The sequence below is a fragment of the Rhinopithecus roxellana genome, chromosome 12, assembly GCF_007565055.1.
Source record: "Rhinopithecus roxellana isolate Shanxi Qingling chromosome 12, ASM756505v1, whole genome shotgun sequence".
In the NCBI taxonomy this organism is placed as follows: domain Eukaryota; kingdom Metazoa; phylum Chordata; class Mammalia; order Primates; family Cercopithecidae; genus Rhinopithecus; species Rhinopithecus roxellana.
In genome coordinates this window covers 95,732,606-95,750,399 of record NC_044560.1, presented here as the reverse complement: position 1 = coordinate 95,750,399, position 17,794 = coordinate 95,732,606, and the positions used below count along the sequence as shown (strand labels likewise).

The 17,794-nt window shown below is 48.3% G+C and overlaps 1 protein-coding gene across 3 annotated transcripts in view; it reads right to left on the bottom strand.

The window, feature by feature from the left end:
* The window catches only part of RNF220 (ring finger protein 220), a 254,676-nt gene extending 239,125 nt beyond the window's left edge, over window positions 1–15,551 (bottom strand). Inside the window, exons 1-2 of one of the 3 annotated variants that reach the window (XM_010371923.2) lie at window positions 15,177–15,551; window positions 7,935–8,676 (exon numbers count right to left, since the gene is read on the bottom strand). In XM_010371923.2, coding sequence (XP_010370225.1) covers window positions 7,935–8,559 — 625 coding nt within the window. In that variant the 5' untranslated portion in view covers window positions 8,560–8,676; window positions 15,177–15,551. Of the gene's footprint in view, window positions 1–7,934; window positions 8,677–15,172 lie in introns of those variants that run through there. The other 2 variants (XM_010371925.2, XM_030942162.1) reach the window with 2 other exon arrangements.
* Between the last annotated feature and the right edge of the window lie 2,243 nt (window positions 15,552–17,794).

Genomic DNA, 17,794 nt, shown 5'->3' with positions numbered 1-17,794 from the left:
ACTATGTTATATTGCCTCCCCACCTTTGATCTGAAACACGTTCAAGTTGAGGCTCAAAGGGGCAAATACAGCTTTTATTCCTCTAACAGGTATTTATTATGCTAGGCCACTCTGACTTGCTTTAAATCAAACCCCCAGAAGCAAGGTCAAATGAGAGCAATATAGGATTAGCTGGCACCTAAATGGGAATCATATACCTGAAAATAAAGCGAAGGCCTCTCCAGGGCTGGCCCTTGCCGCTTCCCTACAGCTTTCTGTCTCTGCAGCACTAAGATGGATGTAAAGCCATAAGTCTAGTCTGCAAATGAATTTCAGTGAAAAAAGACGACTCTTGTCTGGTAAGTCACACTCAAACTTACTGGGCTTGATTTCTCCTAAGACTGTACAAAAGGTTCCTTCTTCACTCACATAGCTCCAGATTTTCCTAAAGCTTCAGATCTGTTAACAGAATGTACTGGACACAGCACCATGTCTCCCCACCAAAGGCACAACTTTCATTTCTTCTAGGTAGTCTTCAAACAGAACGCATTCCACAGAGAAAACTAACAGCCACATATCCGAATTGCTAGATGGTTACATGTGTCTACAAAACATCATTGACTGTTTCCAACTTCGGCCAGGACCCAGGTAGAAACTTTTTTCTAAAATACACACCAAAAGCTGATCTGTACGTGTGAACTCCACGATAGGGGATGTAATGCTGTGGGAAAACATTTGGAGAGGGGATAGACTCCAATCTTAGGTTTCTAAGGGTTAGGAGAAATAAGTAGAATTAAATTTTTGTTAAGTTATAAACAATTTTGTATTAACAGTACCCCAAGTAATAAAATAAGTCTATATTTGAGAAAGGTTATTTCGCAAACTCTTGGAAAACTCCCTCCCTACCTTTGTAATCATGACACCTCAAGGCATAAATAAGTCCTTCCTTTATTTCCTCAAACCTCTATGCCTTTGGAATAGCATAGTCCTACACATACTGTTCTGTGCAATGCTGAAGAGTGGTAAGATAATGAAAACTTAAAAGTAAAAACTAGATTATAATCACCACCATTAAGGTATTCAATATGCAAGGAACACTAAACCCCTTTATATGATTGGCACCTGCCAAAAAATAGTAATTTTTTTAAACACTAAAACTAAAGTAGTGTGATTAAGATAACAGAAAGGTCCAATCCATTGGGTAAGGCTGGAAGATGATAAATTCCTTCTGTTTACTTAGCATCTACCAGGTGTTCTGATTCATACCACAGCCTATGATTTCTCCAGGCCCAACATGTAGTCCCAATCCAGGATCTTTTCCTGGAAAAGGTGTAAGAAAGTTCTTTCGCAGAAGATTCTCCTTCTTGCTGCAAAGAAAGAGATACTTACAAATTCCTACCGTGTAGCACACATGTGAAGTTACAAAGGATAGCAACACATTCTGTTCAACCATACATGCCACAATTTAAATGATACTTTAAAAACATTTTTAAAGGCATTTTAGCTAATATATAGCAATAAATTATCCTTCAGTCTGCAGTTCATCTCTCTTTAAGACGGGATAAAACGGTGCTGGGAAATGCTGTTAAACTCTTAGCAGCAAATATGCAAGTCCAAACAATATTGCTATTTTGGTGTTTAAAAATACTGTGGATTTTACAATGAAACGTACCATCACTCCAAATCTCAAGTATTTATAAAGAGCACGTCCCAACGTGTGCTTTGATATTTATTAACCAGATGGATGTGGTTAATAAGTGGTTAATAAGAGTTAAAAATAAGAAAAACTATTATAAAAATATAACTATTAAATATGTTGTCACTCCAAATCCCAATTATTTACAAAGAATACATTTCAATGTGTGCTAACATTTATTAACCAGATGGATATAGTTAATAAGGGTTAAAAATAAGAAAACCAATATAAAAGTATAATTCTATTTTCCAGTTTCCTCTTCCCTGCCTAATGAGGAAAGGGGGTGGGGAGGGACAGCAACTTTTGTTATTTGGATACAATGTGTGTTTTTTTTTTTGTTTTCATACAAAAAAGGGCCACCAAATAACCAACCTGGGGCCGCTGACCGGAAGGCAGCCCCGGAAAACTTCCCGTGGGAAGAGTTCCAGAAATTGCCCGGACTTTAACGAGTCCCGCTGTGCTGGCTGCGAGCCTCAGACCGTCAGAGGCCACCGCGACTCGCCTGGCCCGAACGCCAGCAATCCCGCCGAAGCACGGAGCCCTGGACTTAGGAAACATTCCCCGGAACATTTTTACAGATTTGAAAAGCAGGAAGGGAAAAACATTTCGAGCCGAAAGGAGAAATCTCAGAGTCCTGGGGGCACCGAGGGGCCAGCGAGGTCCCCAGGCGCTGTACACACGTCCAACCTCCCTCCTCCACGCGCCCTGCTCCCCCACCCTCTTCCCATCCCTCCTCCCCCAGGCAGAACCCCCCCCCCCCACGCAGTGGTCATCCCCACGCCCGCGCTGTGTCCCCTTCACGCCCCGTGCACCCACTAGCGCCTTTTGCGCGCTCCCATGCATCCAGACGTCGCGTGGGCGCCCCCCCCTTATCCCTCACCCCGGTCCCCACTCTCTTCAGCTCAGACGGCGTAGAGGAAACAGATAGGGAACTGGGTTCTTAGTGCGACTTGGGGGCGCGGGGACGTGGAGGCCGAGGCGGGGCAGGGCGGGGGGCGCGACGGGCTCTCGTGTGTGCAGCCGAGGGCTGGGCGCTCCCGGCTCTCCAGGCGGCGCGCGGAGTCCTCCCGCGGCCTCCAAGTGCGGCAGAGCGACGGCGAGATCGCCAACACTTCTGAAACCACTTGCAAGCCGCCTCGGTGGCAGAGGCTGTGGGGTCCCTTGCAAGTGAGCGAACGGGGCCCACTCCGTGGCCTGGTCTCTCCGGGGCCCGTTCTCGAGCCTCTCCGCGCCCCCTCCCCCAGACGATCAATTACCAGCCACCCTTCTGCCGGGAGCGGCGAGGGGCTGGCGGACGGCCGCGAGGAAACGGCAGCCCGGATCACTTCTGCATGACAATTGATGGGAGGGAGGGCGCGGGGCGAGGAGGGAGGACGGCTGCGGTGTCCGTTTTCTCACCATGGTGATTAGGCATTCCGGCCGTAAGAGGAGGCAGCCGCCGCACAGAGCGGCGCGGCGTGGAGCGAGGGCAGGGGAAGAGCGGGAGCACAGCTAGAGTGAGCCCAGCCGCCGGGCGAGCGGCGCGCCGAGCCAAGCCAAGCCAGGCCAGATGGCTCTGCAGCCATCAGGGACCGCTCCCGTCCAGCCCGGCTCCACTTTAGCTGTGCAAACATTTCTTTATCCCAACAAGACAATTAAACCCAGCAGCATGAAAAAGAGTCTCCATGACTGTGTGGGGAGTGAACAACCAGAAACAACCACACACATCACAGGAGTTCTTGCCCCCGGGGAGTGGGGGGAGAACCCGGGAGCCGCTGAGGGAGAGTCAGGCTAGGTCTGGGCAGTCAGGACAGAGGGAAGCATCTGACCCAGCTCTTCTGGCGATTTGCTGGCCCTTTCCCAGTGGTCATCTGTCCTAGCTGCAACCCAGAGGTGCAGCCTGGCCACCTGGCATCCCCCAAACATTCTCCCTAGCAAGAGCAACTCTCCTAAAAGCCCGGAGTAGAGTCCCTGCCCACCCCACTCCCAGGGCCCTTGGAAACTATCCCCCTCACCCCAGCCCTCCCCATTCCAGGCTGCCTTTGGCCTAGATGGGCTCAGCTGATTTGACTGTTAGAACACAGGGTCTTCAATGATACATGCCTTTATAAAGACACAGAGTACAAAATACCGTCTCCTACTCAGGGCTTTTGGGACCCAAGAATGGCTGCCCAAGTACATCAAAGATGAGAGCAAAGCAGAACATCCAGGAGCTGCTGTGACCCATCAGGTTTCCTGCCTCCCTGTGACACTGCCCGACCACAGTGAAGGTCAAGGAAAGAGGGCAAAGTCAAGCCACTTATGGTCAGTGCCCAGTGTCCATCCCTGGGGTAAAGCCAGAAGGCAGGGCCAGTCACCGCTCCACGTGGGCAGTTCTGGGCCCTCTCAGCCCTGTGGTGAGCATGTATACTTCGCCAACTCCAATCTGGGCTGAGTGGATAGGCTGGCAGGCTGGCCAAAGGCTGTGTCACACAGGCAGGAATCTGGGCACAGGGGCAGCCTGAAGAGAACCATCAGGAAATGCACATGACGGGAGCCAGAATACTAAGCGGGTAATAAATGTACAGATTCTAACACAAGACAGCAGACAATACTTATCTTCCCTTTTGTTGTAAAGTTTCCTTAATGAGGAAATGTTTATTTTAAAGGCCCTGGGAAACATCGCTGTAGACACTTCATATGTAAGGCACACGTGAACTATTTGTAATTGGTCCATAAATTTTAGCATTATTTCCCTGGACAACGAGCCTTGGGGACTGGTTTGGGGAGTGACAATAAACAGGAGTTACCTCAGTCCCCTTCCTGGGGAATTATGCATCCTCCATGAATGGCTTCTCACAAAACACTTCTCCCATTTTCCAGGGCAAGTAAGTCAGTCCTGTAGAGTGAAGGCTGCTTGTTTTTCCATAGAGCCCAACACCTCCCTCAGGAATCACCTGTGAAGCCAGGTGGATGGACAGGCAAGCAAACCAGAATCACCTACCAGGAAAGATGATGTTTGACTCAAATAGCTATATTTCTGTCTACAAAAATGCGTGTTTAATCACAAAAGAAATCCTGCCTACCACTACCCAGATTTAAGAAAGAACACGTGTGCATTACACCATGTCTGCAGGCCTCTCTTTCCAGTGGGCTCGCAAGTGGACTATCTGCATATTGATGCAGTGTGTGAGCAGGGGGTGGCTGCAACAGTAAAAACTGTCAGTGTTTCCATTATACAACTGATTTCTTAATGACCTAAAACTCCGTCATAGAAACTTCTGCTCTAAGTAAAGGACACACATCCCCATTCTCACCCCCCGCCCCCACCCACCAACAAAACTCTAAAGCTAAATGCTTACTTCGGAGTTTGACTGCTGCATTTAATTAAAATGTTTAAAAAATATTGTATGAAAAGATATTTACATGAAGGGAACTGAAAAAATGAGTCAACCAAATCAGCAATTAACTCTAAATTTTAAGAATATATATACATATATATACATATATATACAAATATGTGTGTATATATTAACCATATATGGTTAATTTGGGCAATCTGGCAAAAGCACTGCGTCCTATCACTCTGCTCGTCTGAACACTTTTTATCCTCTGTCTTTTCATATCCCCATCCCCCGTGACTGCCCCATCTGCCCCTGAAGCACTCTCTCCCTTTGGAAGCAGTCTTGTATACTGTCACTCGATTATCTGAGAAATATTACTTATTTCAAAACGGTTCTGTAGGGAGGACCTGAAAGGCATCTAGTGGGAATAATCAGGCCTTCTAACGGCCCTTAAATATGTATTTACATAAAGCAGACCATAAATATTCCGACACATGTCGGCATATGACAGGAGCCAAGAAAGCTGCTGCAGACTTTGTCTTAGTGCCTCTTCAACCCTTCCTTACAGAAAAATACTTCTCCTGCCTTCCAAAAATTCGCAATCAAAAGCATAAATGCTATCCAGTGTGACCCAGTGAGGGATGTACTAACCACCTAAGGTAAGGAAGGGAGGAAAGAGCACAAATCCAGGGTGACCACAGGGTAGCACAGCCTCCTTTTCACTTTGCACCTCTGTTTCTTATTAAAGATCAATCACAAATGCAACTCTGGATAATAACGTGGGTGTACAAATACCCTCCCCTCACAGACACTCCTACTTGTGTACAAGAAAAAAAAGGAGAACACAAGGTACTCTATAAGGGAAGAATATTTTAAATGAATAAAAGAAGAAGAGGACTCCAATTTCTATAACACTACATTGGAAATAAAGAAGTTTCCCCACCCTTCTGATCAGAATCTCATTAATTTCAAGGTCAGAATTCCATTTCACTTTGGGAGACAGACTCATTTAATTTTTCTCCACCCAGGCGTATTCCTGTGTGAGGGATCCATCTCCATGGGGGATGCCACCACCACACAATGCAAACCAGGCAAACAGAAGAGTTATGGCTTTGACACTCAGAGAGGAATGGATATCCACGTCTATGAGTTCTGACTTGACTAACAAGCTTCCTCCTGCTCTGGAGTCTGATACAGGTTTGGGCTAAAAAGATAGAAAAATGGAGACAAGCTGGATCTGTTAGGTAAGAAGAGAGGGTCTCAATCTCCAGATGTTACTTTGTGGCATATTAGTTATGAGAGGATTTAATTTTCAACTTGTATTTGGAGGAAAAAAAGGGGTAGAATCTGTCATACCCTAACACAAGGCAGTTTTAGCTGGTAGTCACATTACAACTAACCTTGATCACTTGCACATCACCGGACAAGCGAAAACTAAAATAAAATAAAATAAAATTGACCAACACAATGCCGATACCTGTTCAGCAGGTATATCCAAGAAGCAGGATCACAAGACACACAAATCAACAGAAAGTGAAAAGGTGAAAGAGAGCCACAGCCAAAGTGAGAGGACAACACTGGCAGTGGTGCTGTCAGCCAGCAGCCTTCTCCCTTAAGTGGGGAGGTCTCCGGCTTACAGACGCTGACATAAAAGACACACTTGCAACATATTTCAAAACCAAAGAGCGATGGATTTACAAGGCAGGTTGATTTTATGATGACTTTTATTGAAAAGGTACGCTGGGTTTAGGCAGATGCCTTTTAGCGCAGGAAAGTTAACACAGTGCCTAATTCAAGGAGACAGCCTGAGGAAGCAGTGGCGACAGGGGAGAGAGCTGCAATGTCTCTATTACTCTCCTCGGCATCATAAAGAGGAGGGAAAAAATGGTATTCGTGTTGGTGGTTATAGAGAGGACGGGAGCATGAAAAAATAGAGAAAAGGGGAAGGCAAACCTCAGATGTAGTTTTCTTAAGAAAATAAAACGAAGCAAATCTGAGAACAAAGGGTTGGGTGGAAAAAACACCCTCAGTTCATAAATTCTCACCAGGCTTGAAGAAAACTGCTCTGTCTACCCACAGCCCAAAAGCTTCAAAACACAATTATTTTCTGATTATATTAGAGCAAAAGATTGCAGGGTTCAGCACTCCTAGTCTACAAGTTCCAAATAAAGGTTTAGTTCCAGCTATGAGTAAGTGTAGCCAGAGCCCAACAAGGCACTTGGAGAACATGAGAAAAAGCTGTTTCATAAGCAGAAATTAATAATAGTTGTGAACATCAAATACGGAGCAGTCCCACAGGTCAACCGTGTCTAGTCCTAAAAGTGAGCCCCAGGATAAGCATCCAGCAAACCTGTGAAATCTCAAGAGAAGTCGGCTTTCTAGCCTTGCGATCGCAAGGAAAACACAGCTGTTTGAAATGCTTTATGGTGATTGACGACACCTTTGTCCTTCTCTGAAAAATAGCCTGATGTGGACAAGGGCTGAGAGTTGTGAAAATAGAATCACGTGGAGTCTGCTGGATGTGATACAATGGAAAAGCTAAAAAATAACACTAAGATCAAACATAATGAGGACAGCAAAGAGAGGAGGGGTGGACATGTTTCTTTAGGCCCCCCAAATTCCCTAGGAGCCGACACTTCTTAATGAAATGACATTCACTCCACTACATCAGTGGTACCCCTCTTCACTCCAGTCCTCAGAGAATAAGCCCACCATGACCCGGAGAGAAACGCTGTGCTGGGGCCAACTTGCCTCTGGCTACTTTCAGAAAAACATTTCAAGAACTATCAGTGCTCACTGATGAGAGACAAGCAAAGGTTAGCACTCCACAGCTAGCGAAAGGGAAGTAGTTGGCCCTTCCCGTTACTAGGAGCATGCAAAACGCCACTGACCTGTTGAACATCACAGTGAGGCAGGGCTTACTGGGGGTAAGGGAGGGCTTGAACCAAAGTACTTACATCTGTCATTCCGATCCTCCGGGCTAGATGATGCTTCCCGATCAGAAATGAGGCCAGATACAGCAAAAATCTTCTTCCCAGTGTCATCAACCTTTAGTGAACCGGGGGAGCTAGATGGCAGCTGTGTCCCAAAGTCATATTCCTTGCCATCTGCATCTGAGAAGCGTAAGTGGGGAGATTCTGTGTCATGGCAGTTCTTAAGTCGCTTGGCCGGCGTAAAGGCTGACTGATAGCTCTCCCGGTCCTCGGTGGAGGCAAAGGGCCGGAAAGCCCCCACACCACTATGATTCAGCATACTGATTGGGGTGCAATCTAGATTTGGGGGAGCAAATTGAGGGTGGAGGTGTAGTAGAGAAGGGGGGAAATCACGATTGGCAAAAGTGCCTGGCACCCCACCTTGCCGATGGTACATAGAGGCAAAGGTATAGGAACCGTTGGTGAAAGGAATATGCACGTCCTTGTCAACTGAGACAGGTACACCAAAGGGTCGTGGCTGCTGACAAGGGATGGAAGCATCACGGCTGGCCTCAGCCGTGGATGCCAGGACCATCAGTGCTGGGGATGCCAGAGGGTTGGGAAGGTAGGATGAGTTCTCCATCTTGAAGGCTGCCCGGTGTAAGTCCATCGGAGTCTCTTTCTGTGGCCGGCGTTACACAAGAAGCAGTCTTCCCTGGGAGGCAGGCCAAGCGGCACCTTGGGTCAGGGCAGGGAATATTACTGGGGAATCATTCCCTTCTAAGACCTGTAGAAACAGCAAAGAGAAAAAAAGAAGGGGGAGGAAAGTCAGGGGGAGGAAAAAAAGGGAAACCCCCAAGTGATGGAAACACCATCCTTCTGGCTTACAGATGCTCGGGCAAGAGACACCACAGGCTTTAGGAGCCAGTGGGCAGCAGCATCAGACCATTTTCATTCAGGAAAATCAATAGACAACTTACTGTGATGTACGCGTAGCTGACTTTGGTCCCTACACGTTCCGGGTGAAATGCGCCTGAGCCCAGCAAAGAAAAAAATATCATAAAACCTCCAAATACGATATTCCCTGAACAAATGAGCTTTGGAAGGCCAAGCCATCCAGTAGATTAAGTGGGGGGGGGAGGGGGCTCTATGTTTTAAAGTGCTTCCACCTGCATCCACAGGCCACTCATGGCAGGCCTGATGTTCAGAGACCACATTCTACATATACGATTCCCCACGTATGAATCCTCTCTTCATCTCCCCTAACAACTCCCTAACACTGAAATATCCCACATTCAAGTTCATCCAGACCAGGAGCACTTGTACATGTTAGTTAGTACAAAGTATACACATGGATAAATGATATACATTGGCACATACATACACACACACACACATCTTCATGTATCATCTAAGACTGTTTCCAGAAAAAAGTGCTATGTGAACAAACAGCATTAACATTTATTTTGATGCACACCCCTCTCTAATCACATGGGCTTTCTATTTCTCTTTTCTGAGAAGGAACAAAACCTTCATCAATAAAATGCCTAGCGTCTCTGACAATATTTAAAACCATAATGGGTGCCTTTGGCATACGCTCTCTAGAAGCGTCTGTCTTCTAAGGGCAGCAAAGAACAGGTCGGTAATTTTAGTTACTAATGCACTCACTCTTAAGTAGATTTGTAAACTGCCTTGGATTTGCCATTAACATTTAGAACAAAATGTTAACAAAATTTCTGACTTATTTTGCTCTGCTTATTGGCCCAGTCAGAGCTGATATCCAATAAACGCCCTCGGAACAAATTGGAGTTCGGAGAGACTTCTTTCAGTTTCCCTTGTAAATTTCGGTTGTACATTTTCATAGTCGCTGATTCCATTCCAAAGTGTATTTTGAGTGGGGGCTGGGAGAAGGGCTATATATCAAAAGCCAGGACAACATAAAGATGAATACCAGGACTTATTAGCATCAAAAATATATATGAAATAGAAACTTAATGAAACTCAAAGCATAACCAAAAATCACCGTCTGCTACAAATTACAGCCTTTAAATGGAGAGTCATATCAGAAATAAAATCTACCTCCTTCCTTTTAAAAAGCCCACCTGGAGTATCTTTGGTAGTCCCTCAAATAGAGAAACCTCAGTTAAACGGTAGATGAATCCTCCTGGCTTAATGCAGTGCAAAGAGAGTATTTCCTTCTCCCATCCTGTAGCAGACATGTCAATGACTGTTATTAATTGGGAAGATGAGTGGACACCATCAGACTGCTTCCTCATTTGGCATCTTTCCTTATAGACATCATTGCTAAATTACCAGATTATGTATCTCACATTAACGGATTTTTCTCTCTTCCAAATTTTAAATAACTTTCCTGTCAAGTTATAGCAGTGCAGGGAATGATCTGCCAAGGACAGCCAGTTAGCCTGACAAGTCTGGGAATCCTGTTCTTGGCTGTTTTCTAGTCAGATTAATGGTCACACAACATGGACGCTCTGAAAGTGGGTCTAGGGCTGTTCCAAGGGTTCCAAGCAGCTCTTCACAACAGAAATAGCTACTTGTCTATCAACAAGCAATATTACATGAGGCAAACTGGAGAAAAGGACAAACATAACACACTGAGTGTGAAGGGAGGAATGTTTCCCCCTCACAATACGACCTCCCCCGGCCCCAGGATTCACTTGCTATTTTTACTTCCTAGATCACCTCATTATCTTAAATGAGTTTCATAAATTAGGAATCTGGTGACAGCACCGGACACTCCAACAGAACCCGGTGAATCACTCAACCCTGGTTATTCATTTGAAAACTTCATTACACTGAAAATAAATCAACAATATTTTTCCAGGCCACATCTCTCTTACTCCACTGCGTGGGCGTGTTGGTCTCCATGGGGGAGGGGGAGTGCTTTTTTCTTTTCCCTTTTCTTTCTTACCCTCTCCTCACATTAACAACTTGTATAGATGAGGCTTCAGCCGACCACAGTCATTATGAAAATCTATAGTTAATACACTCCCAATGTCAAAATGTCATGGGTTTAAACACAGAACCCAAAATAAGAAAACTAACTGACCCTCTTAATTAAAAAAATATGGATTGTAAGATAATCAGTCTGATGGAGCATTTGGGTGACTGTGAAGAACCAGGCAAAGGGAAAGTAAGTAACTGTTACTTTTCTGACTCTATGCTGATTTTTTTTAATTTAGCACTTCGTGCAAATCCAGATTAAAATAACTCCAGCTATTGATCCGAGCAGTGGAATTGACATTAATTTTAGTTCACTTCTCACTTTGCAAAGGGATCAATAGGAAGTAATAACAGCTGACATCCCCGCTGAAAGGAGGAGAAAGAAGGGCTGAAGACAGAAATCGAAAAGCAACCAAATAAATCATCAGCTACTTTTCCACGGCATCAGACAAACTCCAAACAGATTGCAAAAAGTCTTTGTTGAATTAACTAAACAAGGAGGAGGGATCAATCCACGAAGCTAAATAAATTGTCTGGCGGGCAGTGAGGCTGGACGGAGGGACCAACAAATATTGAGTTAAAAAAAAATTCAAATCCTTGACGTGATGGGTTTGGTTCAGTTCCGTATCTGTGGGAGTTTGTTTGTTTCTTAAATCACACTCCCGATCCTGCTTTAAAGTGATTACAAAACGCCAGCTATCTGAATAATTAGTGAGATTACTAATTGCGTGGTTAAACATGCCAGAACCAAGACAAATGAAACGAAGACGCCCGCGTTTGGAACGTGAAAATGTCTGAGGCTGGGCTGATGCGCAGCGCTCCGCGCTCTGCGGAGCGAACTAGCCACTTACGCACAGAAAAACCGAAAGCCCAAGACAAAGTCTCAGAGAGTAGGTAATCTCCCATCCCATCCTCTGCCCATCCCAGTCCAGGGTCTGGGCTTCCTGACCTGCGCCCGGGATCGGCGTAGAAGGAAGCGGTGGTTGCTGCCGCTGCCTTTGCCGTAGCTGAGAGCCAAACCCACTTGCAAATGACTGCCACAAAGAAAGCTGCAAAGAGCTCTTTCCCGGAGCCGAGCTCAGGGCGCCCACCAAACTACGGCTCTGCTGGCAATTAAAATGCACACACAACACTCCTCTGCTTATTACAACAGGTGACATTTTTGTGGTCTCTGAACCGTTTCCAAAAGCCAGGAATTAAAATAATAGAACAAATTAAACGATATTTTTCCTTTACATAAATAAACTTTTAAAAAATTAACAGGGAACTTAAAAAGCAAAGAACAATGGGAAATGAGGCAGAGTAGTGGGGGGGTGTTGAGAACGCAGGAAAGAATTTTTTTTTAAGTTCACAGACTTCGCTTGAAGAGAATTCCCGCACACCAAATGCCCAGGGGGTATTTGGAAACACCGCTCTAACAGAAATTTTACCACCATATGCGACAGCTCAGGGAACATAAGGCTAACACAGTTCCCGGGCTAGGGCCGACGCCTGTGCTTCAGGCACGGCCGGGTATCAGTCCCAGATTTGGACCCGGATTCAGGCCCACCTTGGCCAACGGGTGCGAATCTGAGACAGCCCGGGCCAATCCGAGAGTGCGGGGTCGCTGGGATACCGGCTTAGCGAGAGGGTGCATTATTCAGCTCGGAAGAGTCTCGACTGGGAAAAAATCAACTCTTTCAAGAGAAACGGGGGAAGAGAGTGAATGCGAAACCTATGTAAACTTGGGGCCAACGCGCAGCCAAGCCCACTACTCTTTGGCCTGACCTCTCCCTCCGGCTCTCGGTTGCCTTTGTATATATAACACTCTAGGTCCCAACAACCTCTGCACGAAACGATCTGAGCCTAACTTTGGGCAACCAAGGCGCCAGTCCGGGAAGAACCGACACGTGCACGGGCCCCTGGTCCGCAGCCGCGCGGGGCCCGCGGGGCAGGGGCTCAGAGCTGCCAGCCTTCGACCAAAGTCCAAGGACCTCCAGCCCCAGAGCAGCCCCGCCCTGTGGGTCACCCAGGTCCCGCCGCCGCGCGCCACCGCTTCAGCGGGCAGCCGCGGGCTACTCCACTCCGGCTCTCCTGCAAATGCGGACCGGCGCGGGGCTGCCGGGCCCTTCCAGCTCCTGGACTGCGGATGCGCGGTGCGGGAGGGAGGGTTCTGCGGCCCGCACCGCGGCCGTCCGGCCGCCGCACACGGCGCGGCTCGCAGAACAGGTGTGTGTCCCCGCTCGCTCCGCGCCCGGCCCGGGCCCCGTCGGCCACCAGCGGCTCGACGCGTCGCCGCCCCTTCCTCGGCCTTCCCCAGCCTCGCCCCGAAGCGCAGAGAGCGAACTCACGCCACTTTTGCCGGGTCTCTGAGGGCCAGGAGGGATCGGCACCGAAGACACCAGCACCGCTTTTCCTCGACGCTCTTTCTGCCTTTCCCCCCTCTGCTCATTCCCCTTTGCAGGAAGAGCCCGCGAGACGGAAAGAGGAGGAGGCCAGGCAAGGCAAAGGCCCCCTGCCCACTCTGCTCCCCCCAGTCTCCTCTCTGCTTCCTCACTGCCGCCCTTTTTTCTCTTTATTTTTCCTTTCTCTCCCCTTTGCCCCTCAAGCCGAGTCCGGAGCGGAGGCGAGAGGCAAGACGTGGCTGCTGGGCGTCGTGGGCAGCGAGCGCCGTGCTCTCCCCCTCAGCGGCTCTCGGGGCAGGGGGCCGGCGCAGGCAGGAGACCCCAGACGACCCGGGCCAGCCAGGCAGGGCTGTGCGCCCACACCTATGGCCCGGGCCCCATGCACCCACCCAGTGCGACGCGCACCCGGCTTAGGGCCGGAACACGGGCTCTCCGCTGGAGCTGCATCCAAGACCCGAGAATGCAGAGTGTTAACGGGAAGCGAGAGCTCTTCCCCTGCCTCCTGGCTGCCCTAGTTCCCGCTACTTCGGGACTCCTGCGCGCCCTGGCCAGCTTGGGTCGACCTGGGCCGCGAGCTCTCGGAGAGGCTCCTGGAGCGGGGGACGAACCGGGCATCCCCTCGGATGGCCTCACCACCGTGGGCGGCCTCGCCCGGGGGGCCACACGGAAGCTCTCCGCCCAAGTTTGTTGTGCCCTGGAAGAAAAGGCTTTCTCTTACAAAGCACAAAGGCGAAACGCCCAGGCCGAGCCCTGAAAAGCCCCGGGTTGGGGGGCGGGGGTGGGGTGGGGGAGGCCGGAGTCTCCGGAGCGCGGTGGCGAGGCTGGGCTCCGGGCAGAGTAGGTCGCTCGGCCCGGGCTGACAAGCGCGGCGGCAGTGTCCGCAGGACAGCAGCGACCGGCGTGCTCACTAAAAAGTTTTGTTCTCAAGTCAGAAGAGAAATTGTTACTCAGTTTAAGGCAGGTCTAAGATAAAAATAAAACTACAAACAGAGTAAGGCGCCCTTGTCTCCACGATCGTCCTCCCGCCTTGCTCAGCAGAACCGATGGGAGAGGGGGTCCCGACCCCGAAAATCCCGGGAGATCCCACGTGTCGGGCTGCTCTACGGCCAGGCCGGTCCAACCCACCGGAGTGGGGAGTTTACCAGTGGCATTTAGAATGATCCGCCTCTATGCTAGCACCTGCCTCCTTCCTGCCGGCAGAGGATCCCCCTATCCCACGCCACCTCCCTACCTCCACACCCTTCACACCCGCCCGGGCTAGGAAAAAGTCAGCCGAGCACCCGGGGTTCAGGGCTAAACAGTCACTCCCCGGGTACCCCGCGGAGCCGGCTGTGTGTGGGGTGGAGGCTGTAGGGGTCGTTTCTCATTCGGATCGCCCCTTCTCCATCCGCTCGCCGCCTCGGGCTCCCCACTGAGTACCACCCAGCCCTGGCCTAGCCGGAAATCAACGCGGGGTACACAGGGGAGCCCGGAAATCACCGGGGGGGTGCACCAGGGAGCCCGGCGAGAAGGCATTCTCGCGATCGACCCGAACAAAGTGGGAATGGGGCTTATTGAAAGATGGAGAAAAGAAGTCCTGCTCCCTTCCCTTGCAGTGCCCTAACCCTCCCTACTTGTCCAATTCCCGCGTCTGGTCCCTCCCCCTTGCACCTCCCCCCCTCCCCAAATAAAACACATTAAGGAAAACTCAAGACGGAAAGTTTGAGCGAGGCAGCGCACGGAGCGCGCAGAAGGCGCCGATGCCGAGAGGCTCTGTCGCGATGATCCAAGACGCGCCAGTCCCAGTCCCAGCCCCTGCCCCGTCCGGGGGGAACCGCCCGAATCCCTAGGAAACGGACCCGGAAAGTTAGCCAGGTTCCTGAACAAGCCGGCCGCCCTCGCACCCACCCCTCTTGGGTACGCACACACGTCCACACCCCTTTCTGCTCTCCATACTTGCCGTGGAAATTCCTTGGGAGAACGGTCGCACTTTTCAGGACACGGAGGGACGCAGGCGGAGAGTGTGGTGCATGAAAAGTCCCGGGTGCGCAGAGCCGGCGGAGGCAGCGGCGGCGGCGGCGGCGGCAGCGGCAGCGGCAGCAGCAGCAGCAGCAGTAGGCGGCTGGCCCCGGGTTTGTGTTCGCGAGCTGCCTGGGATTGCATGTACAGATCAAAAGACTCGGTTGGCGTGAGAGAAGGAGCAGTGCTGCCTCTCAGCGCTGGCTCTAATCAGTGAATGAGCCTCCACTCTCCCAGGGACTCGGAGACACACACACGCGCGCACACACACACACGCACGCACACATTCTCTCACACTCACACACATACAGGCACTCTGAGCACTGAATACATTAGGGCACTAAGGGACTCTGGGAAATGAAGTCCAGACCCAGGGCACTCCTGGAGAACAGACCTACTGGCCCTCACCAAAGAGCTTGGAAGTCTTGGGGTCGCGAGCCATTGTAAACTGAAAAGAGCGTTGACTTTTGTTTACATCACTCCTCCCCAACCCGCAAAGGTCTCAGTGAATGGTTTGGTGCTTGTTCTGCTTCCTTTCCTGAACCAAAAGGGACCAAGAGTAAATGGGCAAAGCTTGAAGACTGACATCCACTGCTGCTTAAATGACCCCCAAATCCTGGCTCCCTCAAAATCTCTACCTTTTTCCAGAAAAATCTTACCTGCTGCTTTGTTCCTGGAATGCTTCTCTGGGTCTTTGACTATAATAATAAAATAATAAATGAATATTAATAAAACTGTACCTTTTGGAGGAGGTGAAGGCCTAGTTTAGCATCCAGATGTGAGAATAAACTTTTTATTGGTGTTTTATTGATGTTTATATTACAGTTCTTTACAAATCATTCCATATCATCCTATAATTCATCAAACACAGAAAGATAAATAGGGGAAACGGATAGAGAACTAACATTCCTGAGTGCTTTCTAGGAGCCCGGTTATGGGACTAAATGCCTTTACATAATCTCATTTACTCCTAAGATTAATTCTGGAGATAATATTACCACTAGTTTATGAGAGGAAACTGAGGTTGAAAGGGTTTTGTAATTTGCCCATGAGAACGTGGTTAACAAGTCTTGGATAGCAGGTAGTTCTAGTTCTGAAAGCAAAGTTCAACCAAAATCAAATCCTGGTTTAAGAAGTCATTCCTGGCCGGACGCGGTGGCTCACGCCTGTAATGCCAGCACTTTGGGAGGCCGAGGCGGGTGGAACAAGAGGTCAGGAGTTCGAGACCAGCCTGACCGACATGGTGAAACCGCATCTCTACTAAAAATACAAAAAGTAGCCGGGCATGGTGGCACATGCCTGTAATCCTAGCTACTCAGGAGGCCAAGGCAGGAGAATCGCTTGAACCTGAGAGGTGGAGGTTGCAGTGAGCCGAGATCATGCCTGGGAGACAAAAAAAAAAAAAAAAAAAAAAAAAGGTCATTCCTTTGTTTCGTGGTTCAGTGTCTAAAACCTCAGATTTCTCGTCTGGAAAAAAAAGGGAGAGTGGGGAGGAATGGAGTACAGACTGATAATCCACTTTGCAGAGAACCACATAGGATTATAAATTGTCTAAAAAGAATGAGACTCAGAATCTCATTCTTGCTATTATTTCATTGTCCTTTTTACTCATGTTTAACATTAAGGTAGCATCTAAATATTAAGTATGTTTACATATATATGTGCTGTTTGTATTTTAAAATTTTAATTGGCAACTCTAAATAAATTGTTAATTTGATCACTTAGAGTTTTACACTTATGACTATTTCTGTAATTCATGGTATCAGGATTGTTTGTTGAGGAACTTTTTATTTATTTATTTATTTATTTATTTATTTATTTATTTATTTATTTATTTTTGAGATGGAATCTCACTCTCTCACCCAGGCTGGAGTGCAGTGGTGTGATCTCGGCTTACTGCAACCTCTGCCTCCCGAGTTCAAGCGATTCTCTTACCTCAGCCTCCTGAATAGCTGGGATTACAGGCATGCCCCTCCATGCCCAAATACTTTTTAGTAGAAATAGGGTTTCACCATGTTGGCCAGGCTGGTCTCAAACTCCTGACTTCAAGTGATCCACTTGCCTCGGCCTCCCAAAGTGCTGGGATTACAGGGGTGAGCCACCACACCTGGCCTGTTGAGGAACTTCTAATCCATGTTTAATCGTTCACTCATACACCAACATTTATTATGTTAGGCTCTATTCTTTCCACTAAATTATTATTTCCTGCTGGATTGTAAACTTCATGACGTCAAGAACCATGTTTGTTTGTTGCATTCTACATCATACCCTAAGCACCTAACAGCATCAGTCTCTTAGTTGAATGAATAAACGAGGATGTAAAAATGAACTCCTGTCCTCAAAGAGCTCACCATCTAGTAGAGGAAACAAAGAAAGAGTTAGAAATCAATTTGATAATTACTATAATAAGGATGACCTTAGAATTTATTGATCTAACTGAGATAAGTTTGATGACAAAAAAGGGACACTTTTAATAATTACACTGGGATGACAAATGTAAATAAGGGCCGTCCTGGGCCAAGCAGGTTGAATGGTCACCCTAGCTACATAAGGTATTTC